At 43.6% G+C, this 26744-nt stretch overlaps 1 protein-coding gene across 1 annotated transcript in view; it reads left to right on the top strand.

Annotated features, from left to right (window-relative positions):
* Positions 1-26744, top strand: part of GALNT10 (polypeptide N-acetylgalactosaminyltransferase 10) — a 77932-nt gene that overhangs the window by 46760 nt on the left and 4428 nt on the right. Inside the window, exons 5-10 of the mRNA XM_054642966.2 lie at positions 11778-11963; positions 13471-13654; positions 14540-14657; positions 22715-22822; positions 24598-24819; positions 26089-26205. Of these exons, the coding sequence (XP_054498941.1) occupies positions 11778-11963; positions 13471-13654; positions 14540-14657; positions 22715-22822; positions 24598-24819; positions 26089-26205 (935 nt within the window). The remainder of the gene's footprint in view (positions 1-11777; positions 11964-13470; positions 13655-14539; positions 14658-22714; positions 22823-24597; positions 24820-26088; positions 26206-26744) is intronic.

The following is a 26744-nucleotide window of genomic DNA, read 5'->3' as shown; positions in this document are numbered from 1 at the left end:
GCTTTGGAGGAGAGGTCTCTTACAGGTGCAGAATCACAAATAGCTGACTTTGGAATGGAAATCTGGAGATCATCTAACCCAGCCCCTCTGCTCAGCTACAGCAGGTTTCTGCAGATCTTACTATTCACTCAAATGTTGAAAATCTCCAAGGATTGAGACTCCCTGATGTCTCTGGGGAGCCTGTTCTTCTGTTCAGTCACTCTGTCAGTGACCTAGTTTAAAAAAAAAGTAATTAAAAAATACCTTATGCTTAACCAGCATTTCCTGTGCTTCAGTTTGTGCCCAAGGACTCCCAGGTCCTTTTCTGCAGAGCTCCTATAACTTATCTAGGAAACACCTGTAAAAGAATACCTCTAAAACAAACTAATTGTTTGCATTTATGTGCTTCTGGAGCAAGCTGATATCATGGATTTTTCAGCCTTTCCCCTAATGTCAGGCATGGTAGGATTTTTACCTTTTCACCCTTTGCAGCAATGGAAATTTAAAAATTATTCAAGACATTTGAAGCTTACTGTGTGCAGGAGGCTGTGACTTAATTGCTGAATGTCATTAAAAGAAGCATCTTGTGGTGTACTTGGGGCTGGCTGTGTGCTCAGAGGAAAGGCTACACACCACACAGGGTTTATCTTATTTTATGGCTGAGCTTGACAGAAATCAGTGATTGTGGCTAAGTGCTTGAATTTCCCATAAAACTCACGTTTCAGCATTCAATTATTTGCATATTGAGTGACAGCCTGTTCTTACTTGTTTTTAAGATTACTTTGGTAGAAATGACAGTGTTTCAGAACAAATGTTGTCCCTTGTTGAAGATGAGAACTGCAGCATCAGTCATCTCCAGAGCATGAGTTACATGCAAAGCACTCTGTTGGTGCAATAATCAAGCTGGATGTGGCAGCACTGAAAATACTGCAGTCTCCAAACATCAGGATTGTTCTGGAAGTGTTAACCCAGCTGGGCCCTGTGCCCAGGGTGTTGCATGTCTGTACAGTGGCAAGATGTGAAATCTGAGCATCCTTCTCAGAGCAGCCAGGCAAAATCTGCACTGGCACTGGGAGGCAACAAATCCTTGAGCCCAAGTGTTGGAATGTGTTTGACCCAGTATGAAAATGACATTTGCAAAGTGAACCCTCTGGCCTTTACCTTAAACACAGCCTGGTTTAGGCTGTCCAGGAGGCTCTGTAAATACATCCTTGGCTGCAGGGGATTTCAAGGAGACAATTTTGTTCTGAGGAATGTGTATGGGAACTCATTTTCCCTTGGGTGAGCATTATGAAGATTTTGGATTTCAGCTTCATCTTCCAAGACTGCTCTGTTACCTTGAACCTCATCTTAATTTGTGAAAACTTTTTTTAGGAGTCTATTCTATTTATATGTTCAACCATTTAAATTTTGTTTTTTAATTCCTTCCCTATCAGAGGGGAGGCACAACCAAATCCTTCTTTTTCCCTTGACAGATAAATCCCTGTGACATTTTAAACCTCTCTTTATATTGCAGTACAGGTAATTCTGGAGGTATGGGATAATCTGAATGGAAAACCAAATGTGAGTGAGGGAACTTGGCTGAACCATGAGCAGCATGATTTGGTCTGGAGGGCAGAAGTCACTGAGTAATGCAGTGAGGAGAAGGCCAGGGGTGATTAATGTGTCCTTTGGTGCAGCAGCAGGTGTATAACAAATACAGCTCTGTTCCATTAACCACATCTGCCAGGCCTTAATTGAAAGAAATCATGTTCTGAGTATCTGAAATAGAAAAAGGTTTAATACTTGAATTCTTTTTGATCTTTAAATGGAACAGTAACAGATTTATGCAGCTAAAGAGATTATCTTTTCATCTTCAGGCACATGCACTGTAAAAGTAATTTTTTTTTTCTCTTAAATGCACTGGAGTGCATCTGGTTAGTACATCTCAGTATGGAGTGCCTGTGCTTAGGACAAAGTGATGACAGCCTTTCTTGCTGAATTATCAATATTTTCATCTTAAAGCTTCTTACCAGAAAGTATGGAGAAAAGAAGAAAAAGCCACGCTCTTTTGGGCCAGCTGTGCTTTTCCACAACCTTTAAGTGTTGCTTTCAAGGTCTCATAAAAGGTGTGGTAAATATTGTCCCAAACAACTGATAGAAAGATTATTTTTGTAAATTAAGTCACAGAATAAAGAGGATTTTTTTTTTCCTTGTTAGAATTCATTGCAGATCTGTTTAGACTAATGAAAAATGTCTTTGAAGTAACAGACAGTGAGATAAATCTCCCTTTGGGTGAGTGGGAGAAGGTTGGTGGTTCTTGGGTGGAGAGATGTGAAATTTCTGCCCCAAGCTGCAGCATGGCTCCCAGGGAGTAGAGCAGAGCAGGGACAAGAGTGTAGCAGTGAATTTGTGAACTCACCAGCATTCTTTTCCATAGTGAGCACCAAAGGGAGCAATAAAATAAAAACTGGTGCAGAGGTCCCATTTTTGTTTATGAGAAGAGAGTAATTTGTTATTCTCCATTTCTGGCAGTGTCTTGTGAGTGTGGGATACTTTAGATAACAGTGACAAAGTCTGCTTTGGATCAGTGAGATGTGGATGAAATTCAATTTCATGTTTTCCCTTCTTTGAGTATCCATTTTTAATGTGTGTTTAATGTCTGTACTCGTGTATTCCCTTCATAAAGGGATGTCTAAAACCTGCACTGTTCATTAGGCAATGGCTGGGGAGCATTAAAAGTTTATTCTCTGGTGTTTTAAGAAGTGTGAGGGCCTATTGTAGTTGTTTACTACAGCTTTGTTTGTGACAGCCTAAATTAACCAGTTTACTTTTCATCATCCTGTATTTATTTCTCTAAGATCAGTTGCTGTGGCTGAAAGATTCTTCTAGAAAGGAAATGAGGTGGCTTTAAAAGGTCGAGTGTACTGTGACCTCTTCCTCAGCTAATTATTGTGTAGTGAAGGATGTCTGGCAGTCTAAAGTTTAAAAAAAAATAAATAATTGAGGAGCAGAGTTTCCATTACAGCTCATTAAGTAAATCTCAGTGCATTGCTTGCTACTAAGAAACCCTACACATGTAGCTTCTGTTAGAGGAGCTTTGCAGGAAAACAGCTTTAATTTCATTCTCCTCACCTTGAAGTACATGTCCTCATCTGCTAGGAGTCAAAAATCTAGATATCTGCCAGCTGCAGTGCAAATCAGCATTTTAATGCTTTACAGCTGCTTCTCTATAGAAGTTAATTAGAAATGTGATTCAAACACCCTCTGCCCATATATGATATCTATTACTGGTAATCATAGTTTCTGCTATTTAAACCTGCATTTGGAGTGGTATTAACAAAGCAGCTGTTCCACACAGGGACTCTGATAAAGGTGGAAACTTCCACTCTTCAAAAAGCATTTAGCTTCTTCAAAATTGGAAGCTAAACGCTGCTTCAACTGAGAAATAAAAGTGGATAAGCCAAACCACAGTCCTTTTCTGGTTTTAATTGCAGTTATATTTTCTTAGTAAAGAAATGGCACACAGTTCTGTGAGTGTAGCATCAGCTCCTGAGGAGCACTGCTGCCTGTTTGTTCCCCACATCAGGGATGCACTGATGGAGCACAGAAATTTAACTCTGCTGGGCAGGGGGGAACCAAAGCTCCAGATTCAAAAGCAGGGACCTTCAGCTATCAGCCCTGCCCTGTCCTCTGTCATCCAGATAAAATTAATGTGTTACTTGAGAATGGTGTTGCCCACAAGATGGCTTAGCTTTGGTATCAGTACAGCTGGAACAGGCCTGGATCTGTGCTTCAGGATTTAATAGATTTATTGACCTTTCTAGCAGATGTCACTGACTTACTGTGATAGCTGCATTTCCTGTGAGTAAAGTAAACCAGAGTGTTGGGAACTGATGGTGAAGAGGTCTAAAAGAAGAGTAAAGTGTGAGTTTGTAAATTATACTTCTGGCATGGGAGAGTTTGTTACTGCAAGTCATTTGAGTGTGTTCTCCCTGCAGCTGTATTGCTAATTTTTTCATTTGCCAAATACATTGTTTTCTGTTCTCTGACAGAACTACAGGACAGAACTCCTTCTGTTTTGTCATTCATGGTGATTAATGTTCAAACATCATTGTAGGGCTGAAGGATTATCAGTGAGTTTTCCAATATTCCAAGTTGGCTGCAACCCCAGAGCAAAAACTCTGTAGTTCTCTGCTATTAATTTTAGGTTTCATAGTTGTTCTTCCTCACTTAGGCACTTGAGATCAGAGCCTGTGGGACCCAAAGGGTGCATTCCTACCAAATCAAAGCCCCTTTCAAGTGAGTTACATCTCTAATGGACTGTTCTCTCACAAGGCAAAAGTCTGGAGCAGATTTCTCTGTCAATCCTTGTGCTGTTTCTGGAATATTTCCTTTTCTGATGATTTGCACAGAGCAAATACTTTCAGGCCAAGAAGTTCTTTGCCTCTATCAGCACTATTCATGTACAAAGCCAACCCTTTGAGGATTGGTTTGTTTTGGCATCTTCTTTTCTTTTCTTTTCTTTTTTTCCCCTGCAAAACTCAGTGACTTTTAAGGCTTTAATCTTGCAACTTTGATACTTTCCAAAATGTTTCAGTAGGAACTGTCTTAACACTTCATCTGCCTGCATCTCTTCAAATGTTTGCAAGTTTTGCCTTGCTGTTGGTCATGGGCTTTAGGCTCCTGTCATCACACACTGTGCAGAACATCACTGGCAGCAGTGGCTGTGTCCTGGAACACTCCCTGGGCACAGAGGAGGCTTTGGAACAAAATTCTGAGATGCTTTTGCACCCCTCCTTGTCTCTCCAAAAGCAGTTGATGGTGTAGGTTCAAAGCAATTAAAGATTTTGAGAGTGCAGGAATTCCTTTGGTTAAACAACTGGTCAGACAAAGCTACTGATGTGGCCTTAAGATGAGCGCAGAGATTGCTTGGGTTGAAGGCAGGAATTTGGGACAGTAATGCCCTTCCTTGCCAGTCACCATGGCTACATCAAACTTGAGCTGAATATTAAGTGTACTGCAAGGAATTCTCCCCTGTTTTGCAGCTACAAAGGCTGTGTAGGCCAAACCCTGCATCTCTCCAGTGTGTGTGTGCCAGCACAGCAGCTCTGAGGTTAAAAGCAATCAACAGGAAATCACTGAGAGTCACAAAATACCCTCTTTAGATGAAATGTAGTCAACAGAAGAGGAAAAAACCTAAGTGGGTGCTTTAATCTTGATACATATTTAATGAAATGGGAAGGGAGAAGAGTAAACTAATGAGAATGGCTTGACTGTTTCCCCTGGGAGAGATGGTTCTGGCAGAGGGGGAAAAACTGATCTTGTAGGTTAGCCAGGAGGTCAGTGTGCAGGAATTAAGAGGTGATGCACACACCACAGGGTGGCTGCACTGCTCCCAAGGAACAGGAGGTTTACACCTTTACAGCCTGAAGGAAAGATAAGTACATGGGTTTTTTGGATTCCCTCAGAAAGCAGCACTTGGAACAGACTCCTTTACAAATTAAACTTTCCTGAGAGATTGAGAGGTTGTGCTGTCACTGAGATGATTGCTCCCTGTGTGTTTCCCTGCTTGAAATTACATCCTACTAAACTTTCCTTGGGGTCTGGGTGTGTTTATATACTGATGCCAGTAAGTGTGAATTCCCCCATTTTAAAATGACACCTTTGTCTCTGCATTCAGTGCTGGTATCTCCTGAAGGATTCCTGAGCAGGGTTGGGATGTCTGCTGTGCAGGGTGGAGGAAGCACTGACAGAGTTCCCTTTGCAAACTGAAGGGTGAATCGATGGCACGGGCAGCACAGCAGAATTTGTGAACCTGAGTTTATCACAGCCCAGGCTCACACCTGGTGGTCTTTTCCCCACTAACTCACAGTCTGGCTTATTTCTTGGCCACCATTCTTCCACTTCTGTTCACTTTATTGAACCTGAAACAGAAGCTTGGTTTGAAACCATTTAGAAAGAGAACAAAACCAGTAAGGTTTTCAGCAAACCCTTTTAATCTTTGTTAAAGTCCAAACCATGCTGTATTATCATGTGGAGTGATATTCAGCTATTGTCTCATGCACAGAAACCCCTTTCCCCTCAGTTCCTGTTTTTAAAGTTGTGCTGAGACCCAGCACTGATGCAGAATGGGCAGTGGAAACTGGACCCCCTCCCCTTTTGGAGTCCACCCCAGAACTATAATCAGTGAAGCAACAAATATTAATTCTCTCCCTTCTCAAGCCTTTTCCTCTTTGTAAGAAGATTCAGCTTGGAAAGCTGTGATCAGCCTAATCAGTTTTCTATTACTGAGACTGGTGCTCATAGTACAATTTGTTAAATCAATTTATTATCCTCCCAACCAACTTCAGTGATCAGAGCGTGAAAACATTGAAAGAAAATTAAAACTAGTGGAAGTGCTGCCTGTTTGGATAACAGCACATTTTGCTGTTTCAAAGGATTACTCATCTGCACCAAAACAGGGAGAGAAGTTAATTCCAATGATTTAGAATCTTCTATTTCAGGGAGGCCTGGCTTGCACATTATGATGGATTCAGGAAGAAGTATAATTCGTTCTTAAATTGTTAAACAGCACGTTGGGGCCAAGTAGCCAAGTAAAAATGAATGGATTCATTTGTAATCTTCAACAAGCATGTCTGTGTGTGGGAGGGTGGGGATGGCAGGCTGGGGTAACCTGTAAACAAATGCCAGATGCATGCTGGCACTCCAGGCTTTGCTGTTGGAAAGCAGCCAAAATAACCTGCAGAGAAGGGAAATGGCCCTTTTCTGCCTAAAATGGAATTCTGCAGATCCTCCACTCCTGTCCTCCTGTGCCCTTTGCTGGGAGGGGGAGGTTCCCTGGGTTTTCAGGGGGCAGTGGCTCTCCCATCTCCACAGCTTCAGGACTGAGTGTAAACTAAAGCACCTCAGCAGGTCCTGTCGGGCAGGGGCACCTTTGGTGCTATCCATGGCATCTGAGTAACATGGGAAGGTGTCTGGGAATGTTTTCCTTTTTCTGCAGTGCTGTTCCTTCTGGTTTGGGTTCATTATACACATCTGGAAAAGGCGCTGGAGCTACAGATGTGCTGCACAGTGTAAAATTCCAAATACCAAAGCTGATGGTATCACATGAACCATGAAATGTTGCACTGGCAGGACAGAAGTGTTTCACTCATAGTTCTTTCACAGGACATAAATCACTTTAATAGTTTCAAGTCATGGCTGGTAATTTTTTTCTATGGCAAATATTGGTACTCCCTTCCCTGCCAAATACTGCAGAGCTGTTACAGTGAGTATAAGCTATTAAAAAAAAGCCAAAAAAGCCTCCTTGGACTCTTCTGTCTTCCCCCAGCATCTGCATATGCTTGGTTTTGAATTTCTTAGGTGCCTCTTCAGGTGGCAGAGTACAATGTTGGAATGAAAAGTCAACTGGATATGAGGAATTCCAATCTTGGAAGGTCCTTGCCATGACTAGAGGGATCTGAGGGCAGCTCTGTTTAGATGAGGCCAGTAGGAAGAAGGACAGTAAGACCACCAGAGAAATTTGACCTAGGGAAAATAATGCCTTATTTTGGAAAGTTTGGGGCTCTTCTGTAAAGCAGGCTGCTTGTTAAAGTTTCTCTGCTGTCTTCACACAGCTTTATTTACAGCTCTAAGTAAGGAAAGCAGCAGTTCTTGACTGGTATACACTGTACATCAACTTTGTTGCAAAGTGTGCTAACAAACTACCAGAATAGTTTTTAATCTGCAGATAATCTTACTGTCATTTACATTTTTGGGCTGTGTTACTTTGCCCAGCATAGGCACAGCCATTGGAATCTGTCCAGTTCACCTAACAACCTTCATTAAAGAAAATTGCCCTTGTAATAAAAATTACTCAGTGTGACAAGATTCCATAATATTTTTTTAAAGCTTCATTAAATTTTGTAGTAGTTAACGACACTTGTTTGGGTTTTTTTTTTCATTTTCTTTTAAAAGCAAAATTTGGCTTATTTGGGACAATATTTGAAATAGAATGAAATAACTATTTTCTATCTGGGTGCATAGAAGCCAGGCCATGTGACAGGAATAGCACAAGGATAAGGAAATAAAAAAAATCTCTTTGAAAACCACATTTTACTGAGTTGTGAGGTTGCTCAGATGTCTGTGACTCTTCAGTTAGGCAAAGCAGATGCAATAAACTCTGCCCACTTGCAGTTCATGATAGAGAAGCCTTAATCTTACAAGATGCAGTGACCAAAGATGGATTTTTCTGCAGCAGGTGGGAGGAGCAGCTTAGCCGAGCATCACCCTGAGGACAGCCCTCAGCAGCTGTGTCCCCTGCAGCAGAGTGAGCTCACAGGGGCTGCTGGAGCACCTGCAGCTTCTCCCTGTTCTCCAGACCATCAGGGGCAGGATTCCTGATGTGTGAGGCACTGCAGCAGTGCAGCAAACAGCAGGCTCCTCTCTGCAAGCGTGGAATGCTTTGGTATTTTCTTGCTATGGAAATGCAGTGAAGTGCTGAAGAAGCAAACCCAGCTTTTGGGAATGCAGTGAGAAGTCAGTGGATTGGGCTTTCTGCTGTCTCTTTCCAGAGTGTTTGCCTGAGAAAACTCCATGCCTCCAATGCCTTCCTTTCCTCATTACACTATAAAAATGGGGAAATCTCCATTTTTAGCTGCTTGTTCATCAATAGATACAAATCACCCTGTCCTCAGTCAGTGTAGCAGAGCAGCCATCATCATCCTCACAGCTGATGTGGCCAAGTCCAGTGACTCTGTGTTCACCTCCTGGGTGTGTCAGAGCAGATCCCAGGGCATTGTTGTGTTTGGCAGCAGGCTGAGCATGCTGTGCTTGTGTCCCTGGAGGAGTCACTTCAGCTGCCCCAGGTGTCCCCACAGATGAAATTGCACCACAAACCAGAGCAGTTCAGAAAGGCAGGTGATGCTAAAATGGAAATGATGAATGCACATGTGGTAGGCAAACCTCTGGGATCTTTCATAGTCTCATTTTCTCATTTTAATCAAAATAAAGAGCTGAAGAAAGGCTCTTTATATTTTCCATTGGTTTGGAGCTGTGGATTTTTTAAGACTTTCCAGTGCTTTACAGATTTGGCTTGAATAATGTAAGTATTGTCTAGTCTGATCTTCCAAGTGTCTTCTGCTATTATCAATCTCTGGCTGTTGTTAGGGAAATCAGACTGAGAGTGTCTGTGTGACAGTTCCCTCCTTTATTATAACGAGCACCAGCAGCCACTCTGGTGTTTATCTTGTCTTGGGTACATTAAGTAAAGTCTGCATCCTGGTTTGGGCTTAGCTGATTTATGCTTGAAGTGAGGATTGTTTGTTCTCTGTGATGAAACAATCTTTTGTGACAAACTAACAATGGCAAGGGATGAGATGTGATGTTAAACACTGGTAGCTTTTCTTTCTTTTTTATTTTTTTCCCTTCTCGTTTTAAGTCTACCCACTGCCTCAGGAGGAAGGCAGCTGCACTAATAATATGTCTAGTCTCTGTGGAAGGCCCTTATTTGAAAAATCTGTAATTGAGTGGACAGAATTTCTGGTTGCTTGAGAGGATCTATTCAGAAGAGACCTGAAAAGGATAAGGGAAAAGCACTCTAGACATCAAGAAGTCCTAAGGGCTCTATTGAGAGGGAAACCTATGTAGATACTGTGAGACAATTACACTTGTCAGGCAAAACACTAAAGTGGATCTGTGAAATAAAATCCTGGGGAATGTTAAGCAAAGCTTTGAACAGGGCAGAGAGCTTGCTGGGAATACCTCAAAAGCAGGGAGGTGTATTTGGGTGATGTTTGAAGGAAGGCACCTGATGGCTGCTTCAAAGAGCAGGCACAGAGTGTGTGTTAGCCCAGGGCTCCTGACCATTGTCACAGCTGCCAGGGCAGCACCAGGGGGACAGCTCATAACTAGGTTAAATTTATTTGCTCCTTTGCTCTTTTCAGTTGCAATGCCCAGCCTCCCTGGTGCCCTGATCAGGGACACTTTCCTGCTGCTGGCCTTTCCAGCCCCTGCCTTTCATTTCTGCTTTGGAAGCTGAGGAAGATGTGCTGTACAGAGTGGAGAGGATGTGTTCCTACAGAAGGCAAATACCCTCACAGGGTTATTTGTTGCTAACTGCAGTGGGTGGTGTGGGGCATTAATGAACAATCTCTGGCACCCTCTGAATGGGCTTTGCTGTCAAAACTTCAGATGCCTGAAAGATCAACCCATTAGTGATGAGGCCAGCGTCAGCTCAGCCTATTTTTAGGTTTTTCTTTGCTGCTTCACTCTTTGATGTAAAGACAGCTGTGTTCCCCTCGCTCGTTATGCAGACCAAACTTTTTATCTCCACTTTGGAACAAGCTGTCCATTGTTTTGATCACTCAGTGATCTCTCTCTGCAGCTCTCCTGTTAGAATTCTTGTTAATCATGGTGACTGCCACTGTGTTAATTCAGATGTGGTTCCAGTCCACGTTCAGCTGTGTAAATATTTCCATATTTTAATGCAGATCTCTGATAAGCATTTAAGGAAGCCATCCCCATACACACTGTGGCTGTGCCTGCTTGCAGCTTGGAGGGGTGTCTGACTTGGCTTTTCCCTGGCTTTTATTTGTGCATGAGTAGATTGTTATGTTGTGTGTTTTGAAGAAACCACAGAGAGCTTAAATGCTCTGAGTGTGGTTTACTTCTGAAAACCAATTCCCCTGTGTCTTTTCTAAATTACAGTGGTTTTCCACAAGTGTCCAAGAATCCTGGCTCAGCTGTCTTTTTATTCCTCTTTCTCTTCCTCTGCTTCTTTCTTTCTCCTCCTATACTTTTTATTCCTTTTTTTTTTCCTCCTCTGTTTAATTGCTTCTAAAGTTTTGGAACATCTTCAAAAGATGCTTAGGCAAAAGTCTTGCTTAGGCAGTTATTTTTTGACCTTTAAAAGCAGTAAGCTTTATTTCCTTTTTCCTGTTACTGCATTTGTTACCTGTCACAGACATTTTATGAAAAATCCTTTTGTTAGGATTTTTCTCCTGAGAAGCTGAGGTGCCTCAGAAAGGAAATATAAACAATGGTTATCTGCTGCTGTGGAATGCAACAGGTGCATCTTTGATTGGTCTCATGTGGTTGTTTTTAATTAATGGCCAATCACAGTCCAGCTGTCTCGGACTCTCTGGTCAGTCAACAGATTTTCTTGTCATTCCTTTCTATTCCTTGCTAGCCTTCTGATGAAATCCTTGCTTCTATTCTTTCAGTATAGTTTTGTGACAGTGTTCACAGGGGTCCGAGGATGAGGGAAGAGACGAGGATCTGACTCCATGTTTCAGAAGGCTTGATTTATTATTTTATGATATATATTATATTGAAACTATAGTAAAAGAACAGAAGAAAGGATTTCATCAGAAGGTTAGCTAAGAATAGAAAAAGAAAGAATGATAACAAAGGCTTGTGTCTCGGACAGAGTCTGAGCCAGCTGGGCTGTGATTGGCCATTAATTAGAAACAACCACATGAGCCCAATCCCAGATGCACCTGTTGCATTCCACAGCAGCAGATAACCATTGGTTACATTTTGTTCCTGAGGCCTCTCAGCTTCTCAGGAGGAAAAATCCGCAGGAAAGGATTTTTCAGAAGATATCATGGCTACATAGTTATAATATAATATAATATATATCACAAAATAATAAATCAGCCTTCTGAAACATGGAGTCCACATTCTCATCTCTTCCCTCATCCTGAGAGCCCTGCGAACACCACCATAGTTACCTGCTGAGTCCACAGTTCCAAAATCCACCTCCCCCGGTACAGCCAGAGCAGGTACACGTTTAGCCAATTGTTTGTTGATGGTGCCAGTGTCTGCTTTGCCCCCAGAGCACCTGAAGAAGCGGCTGGAGGATTACATGGCGCAGTTCCCGCGCGTGCGCATCCTGCGCACCAAGAGGAGGGAGGGGCTGATCCGCACGCGCATGCTGGGGGCCTCGGTGGCCATCGGGGACGTCATCACCTTCCTGGACTCCCACTGCGAGGCCAATGTCAACTGGCTGCCACCTCTGCTCGGTGAGTCAGGGGCGCTGAAACTGTTCCCACCTGCTGCTTTCCCCTCCTGCTGTAGGTGGGTGAAAGAGAGGGGAGATAGCGTAAAGAAAGAGCAAACCAACCACAAGACTCAAGTGAATTGTTGGCAATTTGTAGTGTTCAGTACGAGATTTTTTTTCTGTTCTGGGGTCCTGCACTGTGCGGTAACCTTGTCATGTGGTTTTGTTAATTAAAGAGCAGAAATCGTTTTCTTCTGTTTCCTCATTAAATGAAATAATTTGCTTCTTGCTAGAAGAGTAAACTATCGCATCAGCTTGCAGAGAGGAATGGCTTTATGATACAGAAGAGATTTTTACATACAGTTTTTGAGTAGCTTTTAAGGGTTTTATCTCCTATATAACTATATTTAACTTCATAGTCTGCAAGGCTGTGAAAAATACTTCTTGTGAATGAGAGCTGCTGGTGTGTATTTGTGGAACATGGGCACCCCTTTCCAAGGCAGCACTCCATCTTCGAGGAGGTGTCAGTTCCTTTCAAGGATGACTAATTGAAGGGACAGTGCCTTCTGTTTCTGGTACCTGCCTGCCTCCAGCCAGTACCAAACTCCTTCACAGCCCTGCTGCCAGTGACCTGTCAGAGCTCTCTGAGGTGTGACTTTCTCAAATAGGCTGTGGCAACAATAGTCAAGCAGAGGTTTAAGAGAGAGTCGGATTTTCCTGCAGGATTGATGGATGGTTATCCTGTTGCTTTCACTACAGTTTATATTTGGCAATAGTTTGAAACATTTGCAGCTTTATGAACCCCAGGGAGGGAGGACAGAATTAGCTCCAGTGCCATTTAAATGAGAACACAGAGAGGATGCTTTGATTTTTAAAGCACAGAAAGGATTTCTGTGAGATGTGTTTTGGAAGCTGAAACATCATTTTATCACCTCTGCTCTGAGAACTAACTTCCAACAAGAGACCATCTCAGTAACAAAGTATTTAAGGAATTCCAGATGTTTATGCAGGAATTTATCCTGTGTTGTATTATTTGGTTGGAAGAAAAGGTTGGAGGGAAAGAGGTAACACTTGCATTTCTTGAGGCTGCTGAGAGTACTTATGCCATTAGTCTGAAATGCTTCCTGCCAGATTCTGGTGTGGCAGTTAGGGCTGGGTGGTGCAGTGGGTTATTCCCTGGATCTGGATCTGCACAGAAGGGGTTCACATCCTGGTCACTTGTGGAAATGAGGATTGCTCACTGAGTACAAGAAGTCTGGTTTTAGCCTGGCAGTCAGTTCTCTGTGGTAGTGTGGCTGTGTCTTCCCATTCTGCTTCTGGGTGATGGGTGCCTGGTGTTTTTCTCTCAGTGATTGCAGAAGGAGCAGATAAATTGATATAAATTGGAGCATCTGCTCACGAGAGAAGGAACAGGAAGAAAGCTGTGTCATTCTTGGACAACTTCATCTTTTGATGCTCTTTTTTTTGTAATTTCACAGTGAAAGGAACCAGCTGGTGCAGGTTCTCTAACGTGTTTCTCCCATCTTCAGATCGCATTGCCCGGAACCGCAAGACCATCGTCTGCCCAATGATTGATGTCATTGATCACGACCACTTTGGATACGAGACCCAGGCTGGAGATGCAATGCGAGGGGCATTTGACTGGGAGATGTATTACAAGAGGATCCCTATTCCTCCTGAGTTACAGAAACCTGATCCCAGTGATCCCTTTGAGTAAGTTACTGAGACTGCTAAGAGCCAGCTAATGAAATAACACCCTGCTGCAGGCTTGGTTTACACCTCAGCGTAGCAAAAGCCAGGAGCTGGTGTTAAGCTCCTTGCTTTTTTGGCAGCTGTTTGCTTTGCTGGTTTAAAAGAAATGCATTGTATAGTAGCTGTGAACACTCTCCTTTTCATTGCTGTTTTTTGCCACGTTAATTCCTGCAGAAGTTAACATTTCATTGAAAACTCTAATGTGTAACAATTAATGTGGTCATTTATTACTGAGATCTTTCAAACATAACTTAGTATCCCTACTGCTCTGCCAAAAACAACAAATCAATGGTGGGTTATGTGTCGTTCCCAGGTGGGGGAAGAAGAAAACTTAGCAGAATAATTACAGCAATTTTGATTATTACAGTGCACTGCAGAAGAAAATCTGTGATCAAGTTGTGCTCTGCTGTTGCTGTGCTTGCCAACATTGAGACAGTTCTGCTGTCCTTTATACTCTGCAGTGTTTAAAAAAAAAAAAAACCAACAAAACACTTTTTGAGGTCAAACTCAAAGACTCAGTCCTACAACAGAAGCAGAGCATCAGCATACAGGTCCCTTGGGCTGAGGTGGTGTCCTGTCACTTAATAGTCAACTCCCTGCCTGCTTGGAGGAGAGGCATTGGCAGGTTCTGAAGGGAGCCTGGTCTGATCCTCCTCCTTTGCAAGTGGGAAATCAGTAGATAACCCCAAAACAGCTGTTTGATGTACTGACAGAGTTGTACAGGCACTGGGAACACTGGGGGGTGAAAAGAATATTTGTCAAATCTTGCTTTGTTTTTTAAATGTTTAGCTAGAGATCTGTGTCTTTGTAATGTGTTTGTAATATGGAGTCTGGTTTTTCCTTAAGGTCTCCTGTAATGGCTGGAGGACTGTTTGCAGTCGATAGAAAGTGGTTCTGGGAGCTGGGAGGGTATGATGCAGGTCTGGAGATATGGGGAGGAGAGCAGTATGAAATATCCTTTAAGGTGAGCCATGTTCTCTGGAAATTACTTTTGTTTTGAAAAGTGAGAATTTGTTCTGAGGTGCAGAATATGAATGATCTGTCTTGTCCTTGCTTTTACGTGTGACTAAAGGTGAAAGAGCTGGGAATAGAAAGATAGTGCCCAGAAGAATCAGCACTGATGTGAGCAGTGACTGTGAGGGTGAGTTTTGGAGCAGGATTAGCTGGGCTGTGCCTGTTCTGTGGTCACAGCTCTGGTGCAAGCACTCTTCCCAGCAAGGGTAAGTCAGCTGGTGTGGAGCTCTCTGCCTCTGGGGCTTCCAGGAGGATTCCAGTTCCAGAGGACCTCAGTGCTCAGTTTGAGTTCTCAGAGAGGAGAACAGCTTTGTCTGAACTCAATCCAGCTGACCCTGGCTGTGAGGAACTCAAGCTTACTTACCTGGGAAGAAATCTTCAACAACTGCAGTCATTACTGTTGCTGACAATGACTTTGGGTCATTATCTGCCTGGCCTGGGGACAGTTGTGCTACTGATTGACTGAGCTGGTCAGTGGAGGGCTTGAAGAGTTAGCCAGCTGACCAAAAATGCATACAAAGAATAACAAGTCACTGTAACCCACCAAGACTGCTGGCACCTGTGCTAGGTTGGAATATGGCACTCTGAAATCCAATTTGGGAAACCCACCAGAATGTCCCAAAGCCCTGAAGGCAGGTGCTCAGTCTTCTCTTCAGTGGGGGGAATCCTTCCCATAGCCTGGACCAAACTGAGTAAAGATATCTACATTAAACTCTGTTTGAGGTTTCTTTCGGAGGTTGAATATTTGATTTTACAGGTGTCTGCATGCCACTGGTCTAAGCTAGCTGACCTTAGCACGAGGCTAGAGGATAGCAGGGATGTGGTGCACAGTTTGGCTTCAGCAGCTAAAATTCTGCCTGTCTCTCCTGACAAGTCATGGCTGATATGACAGCCTTACAAAATCTTACACAGCAGATTCCAGAATCTCCATGCCTCTGTGCAGTTCAGAGAATATCAATCCTCAACAAGGCACATTGCCATACACACACCCCATGTGCTACTGGGCAGCAGACTGGGAGAAAAGCCACTGATTTTGGGACAGCCTTTTGTTCCATCATTTCCTCACCAGAGCCCATCAGTCACCTTGGATGTCCCTTGTCCTCTGTAACAGTGGCAGGAAGGGAGGGCTTGGGGCACCCTCTCTGGGGGTGTCACTGTGGTTAGAGCCATTTCACCTTTGTGTTGCTTGTAATGAAATTGTGTAAGGCTCTCATTCTCTGCAGGAGGGGCAGCATTCAGGCTCTTCCTCTCTGAAAATTCTGGTTTCCAAGAGTGATGACAGTGGCTGGGCAAGCCCTTTGTCTCCAGTGCCACAGCAGACAGTCACACTGCTTGATCTGCAGGAAATAAGACTGCTTCATTCATCTGTTTGCTTATCCCCTCTGAAACATGCTGCGTTTTATTTCAGTCCAGAGATAGTAATTTATGGAGGGATACATTTGCTTTAATTAATCTCTGCAAAGACCCCCTTTTTTCTTTCATTGTGCAACAGAAAAATGAAGTTTTCACTGAAAGAGGCTCAGTGTATTTTCAGAAATTAAGATAAATTGATACATTCATCTGTGGCTGATAGATTTAATAATTCTGCTGGAATTGCAAGAATAGAAGGTTTGTTCATAGAATTTATGAAGCTATGACATTTCCTGGTGAGCTTAGAGCTACGTTTTTACCTTTAGAAACAGACTGAGATTTTGTAGTTAAAGGTGCACTGTCAAATAATTTAAAGCTCTGGCTTTAGGTGTGGGGTGCCTGCTTTCACATTATCTCATGGGAATTCAGATTATAAGCATGCCAGATTTACAGCCCACCTTTAATAAAGAATCTGTTCCTGTCCCTGGGTGTTGTGGGTGCAGGTATTCTGTACTGCTGGCCTGTGATCCATTGCATTGGATCTGGCCTTCTCGAGCCTCACCAGGAGTACAGGACTTCTGGGGGAGGTTTTTTGTGGTTTGGATCTGTTTTTGCCTTAAGCATATTCTTTTTTTGGCCATTCATGGACTGTGCTTTGCTGGTTTTGCCTTTATTTTAAAATACAGGGCTCTGTTGCTGAGAGACTGGAAATAAACAAGTTTATTTAGGAACCTCTTGCCTTTCTTTTTAGAAATCATACGTATTTCTGTTATCAGCTGGCTCTGCTTCCTTCTGAGCAGAAATTTTCAAGCCAACAGAGAAAGCATCAGTGTTTAACACCTCAGAAAATATTTAGCTAGAGGGTAGATCAAACTCTAGAAGCCTTGCACTTTGTATGAAACGTGTGCATCAAACATCATTAGAAAACATTGCATGTAGGAGGGACAAAAAATTGAGGTGAACTTTCTAACCTTCGCTGCTGGTTTGTTGTTTTCTGGATCTTAGCAATCCCTTAAAACAGAAATTCCTAGTTCAGAAAGGAAGGAGTTGATCTATCCATTCCACATTGAAGCAGAAAACAGGCTCTGCTTCCTTCTCTTGCCCTGTGTGCATCTGGAGCAGCTCGGGGTCTGTCAGGGGGTTCCTGCTCAGGTCACCCCAGACAGATCACAGACAGATCACAGACAGATCACAGACAGATCACAGACAGATCACAGTCTGCATTGGTGGTTACAGGTGAATTCCCAGGTGCTGCTGACCTTGAAGTGTGTTCCTGGATTTTGGAAAGGGTAAACAAGCATTCCCCACTGTCTCTGTGGAGCGTTTGTCACCTTTCCTTTCTGCTGCCCCCCTGGTTCCTCTGTTCAGCAGGCTTCATTCAGGTGGGGTTCTTTGCTTTTTTGGAGTCACTTCCTCACCTCTCCTCTCTTGCAGTTTTTCCTGGTCTTTTTTTTAATCTTCCTGATTGTGGAAACAAAACTCAATTCTTTACCCAAAGTTATAATGGAGCTTTCCTCTTCTAAACACAATTTAACAGCTGCCTACGTAACCACTTCATTTTTTTTGACATAAGTGCATTTAATTTGGAGCAGTATGTGTGAAGCATTTAAACTGTTCCCTTCTGCAAGTGCTACTTTGTACAGCACTTATCTATGCTCAGTTTTATTTGAGATGGTGTTGCCTATTTTCCAGTATTTTTGTGGCTTCTATTCTGTTTGGCTTACATAAATCTTCACTAAACTGCTTCACGCCTCTCTTCCATAAATACATAGTCTCTGATGTTTTTGGTTATGGGGAAACAGAAGAGTAAAAAGGGATATGTCTGACTTGTGTAGGCATAAATAGAGATGTACTTTGTGTCTCAGATCCGAGTGGTGTGGTTCTCAGTCCTTTAATTGCACACTGTGCTTGAAGAGTAAAGAATGAGAATCCAGAATGTCCCTCTCCAGGTGATAAATCATTTCAGTTTTAGAAACGTTTGTCTTGTAATTTGGAGATTGTAAAGCCTTCATAAAATGCTAAGGGCTCCATGCAAACAAGCCAAATTGACAGTTTCCCTGGAAAGAACAATTAAAAGGGAGACAGAAGAGCTGGTTAGTACTTGTGGTCTTCAATTCTTGCTGCAGCAATGGGAAAAGAGCCATTGCACTTATTCTGGTCATTGTAGGTCATTGCATTTTTCCAGATCCTTTTCCCAAACCATCAGTGGATTGCTTAAAACATGTTACATGTTTTCCAACAAATCCAAGTGCTGCACAGCTTCTGTTCACATGCCTAATGCCTGCCTCTCCTTTGCCCCATGCCAGCAGCACATTTCTGATTCCCATTTTGCCACTGGGCTCTGGCAGGTGTGTAGTTTGGGTGCAGCTGCCAAGGGATCCCTTCTGACAGCATTTCCACTTGTGTAGCTGAAGTTAGTGCTGATTGTGAGCCTGCACTGCTTATTCCAGGCACATCCTCACTCCACTTTCCAGCAGCTCACATTTGCCCACACTGGAACAGGCCAGGCATTCTGCTGCTTTTTTTTGTGGGTGGTTTTTTGTTGTTTTTTTTTTAGCCAGCACATGCTGCTTAATTCTAAGGCTCTCAGCTGCAGTACAGGGTGGCTTCTTTCTCCCTTCCTAGCTGGTGATGCACAGATCAGTTTCAGACCATTGCCTTGAATTTTTTGCCTCTGTGCACCCTCTTCTTGGTTCAGGCTCCTGACCAGCCTCCCACCAAGCAGCAGCAGGGAAGTGCTCCCCTCCACTCCCTGAAATGTGATTATCAGGAAGTGCTGTCATTACCCTCAAATGCTGCAGATTGTGAGGAGGGGCTTTGCTGATGTGTGGTGTGTGAGAAGGTGCTGTGCAAACACACAGATCCCAGTGCAGCCTCATGGGCTGCCTTAATCTCTCAGAGAGCACCAAGTCCCAGCAGCAGGAGCAGCTGATGCTTCCAGTATAGAGGATTACAATTTCCCTGAGTTATTGCCCTTGCTTTCATCCTCTCACCTACTTTGTTAGAAAGAGAACCCCCTTGACTTATCCTCTGTGCCCTTTTCTTCCCACCTTTCAGTGTGTGCTCACACAACCAGCCAGCTGCTCTCTGTTGGTCCATCCCATGGTCTTCATTTCTCTTGTCTCTTGCAGAAGCAGCTTTATTTTCAAGGCTTAACTATCCTTTGTGTTTTTTCCCTCTCTTGGGAAGCATTGGCTCATCATGGTGCAGTCTTTGGAAACCATAAACCTTGTATACCCAGATAATTTGTGTTCACACAGCAACTGCAGCATTGTATTGTGTGTTTGAGAGGAGAGGTTCAGCTGTCTTACCTGACATTGTTTTCTGAAATTGCAGAAAGGGAATTGGATCAGCATAACATTCCCATGTAGAGAATAGGTGGCATATTATCTGCTGCTTTCACAGCATACTGACTGAATCAAAGGCTCTGGAGTCACTTTATGAATATGGAGTTACAGCTCTCCAGGCTGCTGGGAAGATGGAAGCAATATCACCAGTGCTAGTTTATTTCCCTTGTGTAGTTTTTATTATTAGGGTGAGATTGTGGCCTTAGCTAAATCTGCTCAGTGTGCCCATTGACCTCAGTGTAGCCAGGTTTTCCTTTAATTCTAGATCTGTCAGCTGCAGGATTCCAAGCCCAAAATGAAGATTGGCAAAATTGTGCCTGAGGAGGAAGAGAAATTTCCTGTCCTCTCTTGATGAGATCTGATTAGATTATTGTAAGAAGCACTGTCTGCCTGACCAGCTTTAATTCTTCTTCTTCTTCTTATGGCATAATGGCTGTTTGAAATCAGGTGCAAGTTCAAGCTCTGATGTTTTCTGTCATGTCAGCTGAGGAGGGAGGCAAGGTGTGTAAAACACCTAGAAGAAACAGGCCTAGAGAAGGCAGTAAGTGACAGTCAGTGTTGTGGGGAAGGCCTGAGGTGCTGCCCCACAGCCCAGCACCATCTCAGCTCTCTGACAGCACGGTATTTTTAGCAGTGTACGTTCTGGTGTGTCATGCCTGGGAACTGTACTCTTGTTTAAAAACAACCAAATATCAGTAGCTGAGTGGAAGCATTCCCTCAGCTAGCACACAGCTATTTTGGGTTTGCTTCTCTTGCATTTACTCTTTGACAGACCCCTGGATGCGATTCTCTGACCTTTAGCTCTGGCTTTCTAATGCTTTTGTTAGCTGTGTTTTACCAATGCATATCACGCTCTTTCCCTCTCCCCTTTCTTCCAGTTGTATAGATAAGGACTGGTAATTGTCTTTATGGAGGTTGTAATGAGTTCTGTCACCACACAAAGCAGCTCACTAATAAAATAAATCAAAGCAGCAACGAATGAATAGAAAGCATGCCTTTAAAATTAGATTTGTACTGCGGGTGCCATACTGTCACTTGCAGTGTGAGGCAACGTTAAAAAGGCACAGAGGTGGCAAAGTACCTTGAAAGGGTCACTGAGCTGTGCTGGTAGGGATTAGGAAGCCTTCCATTGCCTCCATTGCAGCATTGTTTGCAATATTTAAAAGCATGAGCAAGAAAAGAGCAAGTCAAACTGATGTTAGGTTTTATTTATTAAGCAACTCAGTTAAGCAGCTTTTCTGATCGCATTGCTTGTGTTTGTGTGATGTTGTCATCTCTGCCTGGAGTCTTGTACCAGCTTGGAGCTCCTGGCCCATCAGTTCTGTCCAGCTTCCCACTCCTGCTGCCTCTCCAGCTCTGCAGCACAAGGACAGCTCTCTCCTCTCCAGCTGTACTGAGCAGGGCTCTGCTGCTCAGCTTACACAGGGACCTCATGTTCCAGAGAACTGGGTTTGTGGTGGCCTGGCTGAAAGCTTTGCTTAGAGACAGGGCAGGTGAGGCATCCTGTGGGCAGGAGCAAGGAGAACAGGCTGGTGTTTGCAGCCAGGCTTGTGTTACACCAAAATGCAGCTGCTGTGAACCCCTCAGGCTCCTTGCTGCAGGATACAGTGCAGGTTGTTGAGGAGTGTGTGTGTCTGTGCAACTCAGCTCTGGGCTTCTGCTGCTGCTCCTGAAGGTTTTTATGGTTCCCAGGACTGTTGCAGCTCTTACAGCCTTGCACAAACCATTTCTGTCCTAGAAACACAAACCATGTCCAAATCCTTGTTTTCTCAGCCTGTTAATTTCCCAGCAGTGAAATCACGCTCTGGCCCTTTGCAGCCAAAAGCACAGTCACTGCAGAATAAAAAGCATTTCTAATTCCATAAGAAACTTCACAGAAGCTGAGTGCTAGTTTCGTTTTCATCTCTCAGGACACAGCAGGGACAAAAGGAATGAAATTCTGTAGGAGTGTTTGTCAACTTTCTTTTTGTCTCTCTCACCATAACGACATGTAATTAAGTACCTTGAACTTTAGAAGTTGCCCGTGAAAAATATTTCTCTAACTGAGAGCAACCAACCTCCATTAGGTTATATGCAGTCAGCAAATGACTGTAATTATTAGGGCCAGCAGACAGAGCTGAAACTCCAGAGGACTTTAGTGTCAGAGCTAATAATTATGCAGCAGCCTTGGCCAAATATTTCTCTTCCGAGCTAAGTATTTAATATTGTCGCTGTAGAATATTAATGGAATTGCCTGCTCTGTGTGAAGCTGTTGACTAAGCTCATTGTACAGTGAACTCTGGTGGCTCAAATTAGCCCCAGTGAACAGGGAAACCAAGAGCACTGCACCAAAATCCACGGCCTTTGGGGCACTCCCATGGGATCTGGGAACAAACAGAAGGGCGAAGGCAGTGCCTCCCTTCAGGAGTTCAGAAAGTCATTTCTTTGGCATTCTAAAGGGTACTTTTTCTTTAAGTATTGATTGCATATTTCTGAGAAACACTGAAATGCTTCTTAAATCTAATGAGGTAGATTGGCTGGTTTAGAAAGTGTCTCCTTTTGTTTCACTTGGACAAAATTACTACATCCACACTATAAAGAATAAAAGAAAGTTGTTGCAGAGTGCTGGCACAAAGTGAAATCTTCCCAGATGGGGAAGGAAGCTTTTGGGCCCGCCCTAGACATCAAGGTAGTCATCTCCAACTAGCAGTGTGTTCTAGTGACTTCCTGAGGGCTTTTTTAAAGCTATTTATGTGTTCACCAGGCAGAGATTTCCACTTAATTGTAAGGCTGCAAAAGCAATGAATGAATGTCAGCAATGAAACCATAAAAGAGCAGTGATAACCACGGGAAAAAGTAGCAGTTTCTTCTGATTCCTGGCACTTGAACAGGCTCATGAATTCCCTGGAGCCTTTTGCATAACACATGATCACCTGTACTAGGGAGATGGCCTCCCTTTTACAGCCTTGTTACACAACCCACACCCAGGGGTTTTTATGGCAGCCCAGTTTAACTATGGTGGTTACTATTGCTGTAATAACATAGATCAGTTTAAAGGGAGGTGTGTGCTGTTTTCTCATTGCTTGAATTTTTTTCCCTGTTCTTTTCTGTATAGAAGGCTTGTGAGCACTTTTGCTAAATCAAAGCTTGCTGAATGGCTCTAAGCGGGTTGTTACAGGATTTGGGGCTAAGGCAGGGAGGGCAGGGGATTTGGGAAGAGTGTACTTTAATGTAAAAATCTCGGTTAAGTTTTTTTATTACTGGGAAGTCTTTTCTGTTTCATTTTCCTCCACAAAGCCAAGACTGAATGTGTTTCTCTGCTGTTCCACAGGTATGGATGTGTGGAGGTCGCATGGAGGACATCCCTTGCTCTAGAGTTGGTCATATCTACAGGAAATATGTTCCATACAAGGTTCCCACAGGAGTCAGCCTGGCAAGAGTAAGTGGCAGTGGCATTGCCCACAGCAGGACTCTGACTGCAGTGTGACCATGCTGCTGTCTACTCTCACCCCACAATGGGAGGCAAATGCAGGGGTTTTGTCTGTAATTTGCACTTGTACAGTGCAAGCTGAGCAGTTTTGCAGTGGTGGATGTGTAGCACAAAGGGAAGAGAGCCCAGGGAGCTGCAGATGTGTGTATGAACAGCTGCCATGCTCCAGACATCAGCCACTGCTGGGTGCTGGGCAGGGACTTCGTGGCTATAAAAACAAGATATGGCTTTATTTGTATAATAACTTCAGTCATTTTATAGCTGTGCTCTCTAAGAGCAGCAGGCTTCAGCGTGGTGATTGGTTTTGGTGATTGAAAGACCTCTCAACTTCAAGCATCACAGACCACTGAATGGGCAAGCTGTAATTTTCCACAGTGGAATGTTCCTTGCCATCTTATTTCTTAATCTAGTGTAGCCCAAAGAAGAAAGTGCTTTCTTCTATCCTGCACTGGGTTTCTCTAGCTAATTTTCAAATTGAGGAGGGATTGCATTGCCCTCTGGTGGGAGAAAAACATCCTAGGAGCAGGAAGGCTGCAAAACTAAAAACCTCAGAGAGGTGCCCTGCTGTTGTGAAATCTTAAGGCTTGCACAGTGTTACAGTGCTTTAATGGCATCACCCCAGTTATAGATCTGGATTTATTCCTCAGCCCAGCAATGACCTGTCAGGGCTGCAGAGCACTCTCCTGTCTGTGCCATCTCTTCAGGAGGGAGCTGTACTCCTTTTGATTCATAGTATTTTGATTTCAAGTACTTGGCTCTTGTGAGCTCCCACAGTGCTGGAAGGAGACAGCAGAGAGGCAGGAAAGGCTGATTCTTGGCATCTTAACAGACACCTTGAGGTAAACACCTGCTCCTGTTGTATGCAGGTTGCACTGGGGGCAGGATCAGCACACTGCTCACTCTTAGCTTCCTAACTTTTTTGGCAGTAAATGATCACTGCTGGACTGAGCAGCTTCAGGTGAGGAGCCACAGCTGCACATGGCACATTACCAAGGGGCACCAAGAATTGCCTGATGTTCCCAGAGAGCAGCCCAAGCTCCAGCACTCCCAAGGGCATTGTGACAAGCAGGTTGTCTTGAGTGGGTGGTGTCTGTTGCTGTCTTGGAGGTGCACAGGGGATTAAGCTTTACAGTAATACATGAAATGTGCTGCTGGCACAAGATAAAACCCTTTGCTTCTATTCTGAAGGGTCATCACCTGAAAGCTCTGTATTCCTGAGGTATCTCAAGAGTTTTACCCAAGAAAATGGAAAAATAGTGCTAAGAAAGAGTATTGTGAACTAGAGCTTTTCAGAAGGGAGTACTTCAAATCCCATTCCTAGATGGATATAAAAGATGCAATAAGAAGGATTTAAGAAAGCAGCTTTTTGTCAGAGACCTTTGAATGTCCTGTGGTATTTACCAGCATCATGCTCTGACTACTTTCCTTACAGAAAAAAGGAAAAAAAAAAAACAACTTTTGATTAATGTTGTTTTTCTTAGCCACAAGGAACTAGATATAATGGCCAAGTGCCAGGATTCTGTTTTGACCTCAACTGAAAATATCTTTCTAAAAGTCCCTTGGAACTACAGAGTAATAAAAATAATCTTTGTCCTGAAGCTGGAGAGAAAGAGTGGATGTGAATGAAAATCCTTTCTGAGCAAAAACACGCGAGCTGCTCTGAATGCTAATGGTGGTTTGTGCAGCTCTCTCAGGTGGTTTCCCCTCTCACTCTCCCCCCCCAGAACCTGAAGAGGGTGGCTGAGGTGTGGATGGATGAATATGCAGAGTACATTTACCAGCGCAGACCCGAGTACCGGCACCTCTCCGCGGGCGACGTTGCCGCGCAGAAGGAGCTGCGCAACAACCTCAACTGCAAAAGCTTCAAGTGGTTCATGAACGAGGTCGCCTGGGACTTGCCAAAGTTCTACCCACCAGTGGAGCCTCCAGCAGCTGCCTGGGGAGAGGCAAGTTTGTGCTCTGACATCTGCAGTTTGGTTTTTTAAGGCTGCCCATGTGCCTCGGTTGCTGTGAGTAAGGTGCGAGCGAGTGTTTAAAGATCTGCTTGATGTTTCAAAACCCAAAACTCCTCTACCATTGCACTGGCCTGATCAAAGCAGGCAGTTGGGCAGGCAGCTGCTTCTATTAGTGCACAGCTCCAACGAGAATAGAGACTTGGCTTGTTCTGCATGTTGTGTATTTAGCAGAAAGCAGAATATGCCAGAGGGAGGATTAGGGAGAGGCGGCAGCTGAGCAATAGTGAAATCTTGTATTTTCAAAGGGCTTCACAACTGTGTTGAGCTACTCTTGTCCTTAGCTTTCCCATGTGAAAGGCAGGAAAACCAACTGTAGTTTTCAAAGTCAGCTGTCTTCTGGGAGTAGAATCACCACGGGATTGAGGCTGTGAATTGTTACACACAACTCTTGTGGTTGAGTGTTTTGGGTTGCTCAGAGACTCACTGGCAAAGGTATTGGCAAAAGCAGGTGTGATATAAAAGTGAAAGCATGACAAAATTTATTTGTAAGGTTCATTCTACTGCTTTCTTGAGGGTTAAAGCACACAGAGAAAAAGCAAACTAAAATCTAAAATCAATTAATCTAAAATTGAAATCAGCCTGTGTGAAGACTGGAGATGGAAAGCGTAAGGCTAAAAAAGAATAAGGGAGATCCTTCTGTGGAGTCACAAGGTTCAGAGTGGACTCCCTTACTAAACTTAGCTCTGAACTCAACCAACAGGTTTAACAGCATTTAAACTTAACAGCACTTAATCTATAGCTTAAGTTAAATAATACAACAAAAGCTGCATGTAGAATTTACTACAGCACAAGAGTAACTCACAAATCTAAAGTACTTAAGAACCTAGAAGAGCAGCATTCATTGTACATTTGCTATAGAATATTCACACTGGCACAGACTTAAGAGAGGAGGTACAAGGTACAGACCTGTGAAAAATGGCACTACCAGACAACCCAGCCCACAGTGGGCTCTGCAGTCCTGTCACTGCTGGGTTTTGCTGTGTGCTGGGGGTACAGCTGGGTCCCATTTTGAGTTCTGTGCTTTCTTCCAGCTGTTACTGACCAGCTCAGACTCATAGTTAAGAGAGGAATCTTAAAAACTACCTTCATATAAATACAGCTGCAATTTGAGACTATTTGAGCTTTCTTTCCTTGTAGGAGTAGGAGATTGAGTGATTAATTCACTATTTCAGAGATTCAGTGATTAATTCACTATTTCAGATCCGCAATGTGGGAACTGGACTGTGTGTGGATACTAAGCATGGAGCCCTGGGATCCCCACTGAGGCTGGAAAACTGTGTGAAGGACAGAGGAGAGGCAGCATGGAACAACGTGCAGGTAACAGCCTGAGAAATCATCAGCCACTAGATCTGGGCAGGGACAGGTTCCAAGGACCAGTGTTGAAGGAAGGAAGGGCATTCAGAGCTGTCAGGTGCACCCCAAGGCTCACATGCTGCTTGTGCTTTGGGACAGGATGTGGCTGGTGCTTGTGGCACAGGGGGGTCTGGAGCCTGGCAGGTTGTGCAGAGCTTTTACCCCTGCTTTGAAGTTCTCAGAGTGAACAAAAGAAATGACAAGAAAACAGTGTGCCAAAACAATAAACCAGTAACAAGGCAGCTGTAATATGTAACAAAGTGAATATTAACTTCAAAGGTTGTGCTGAAAGAAGTGATAGAGGAGCATCATGCATATTAATGAACCTGCAGGAGCATTCAATAACTGTTCACTATCATCCTCCTGACAGGAGGCAAATGCATTATAAACACCCAGCCATTGCTGGGGAGATGAAACCAGCCAGGTTATAGATTCACCCTCTCAACATATGAGGTGCCAGAAACGACAGCTTTATTGTAACAGAAGGGAGGAAAATATTAGTT

The sequence above is a fragment of the Agelaius phoeniceus genome, chromosome 15 (genome assembly GCF_051311805.1).
Source record: "Agelaius phoeniceus isolate bAgePho1 chromosome 15, bAgePho1.hap1, whole genome shotgun sequence".
In the NCBI taxonomy this organism is placed as follows: domain Eukaryota; kingdom Metazoa; phylum Chordata; class Aves; order Passeriformes; family Icteridae; genus Agelaius; species Agelaius phoeniceus.
The sequence above is the reverse complement of the archived record's forward strand: the minus strand, read 5'-3'. Positions and strand labels throughout refer to the sequence as shown.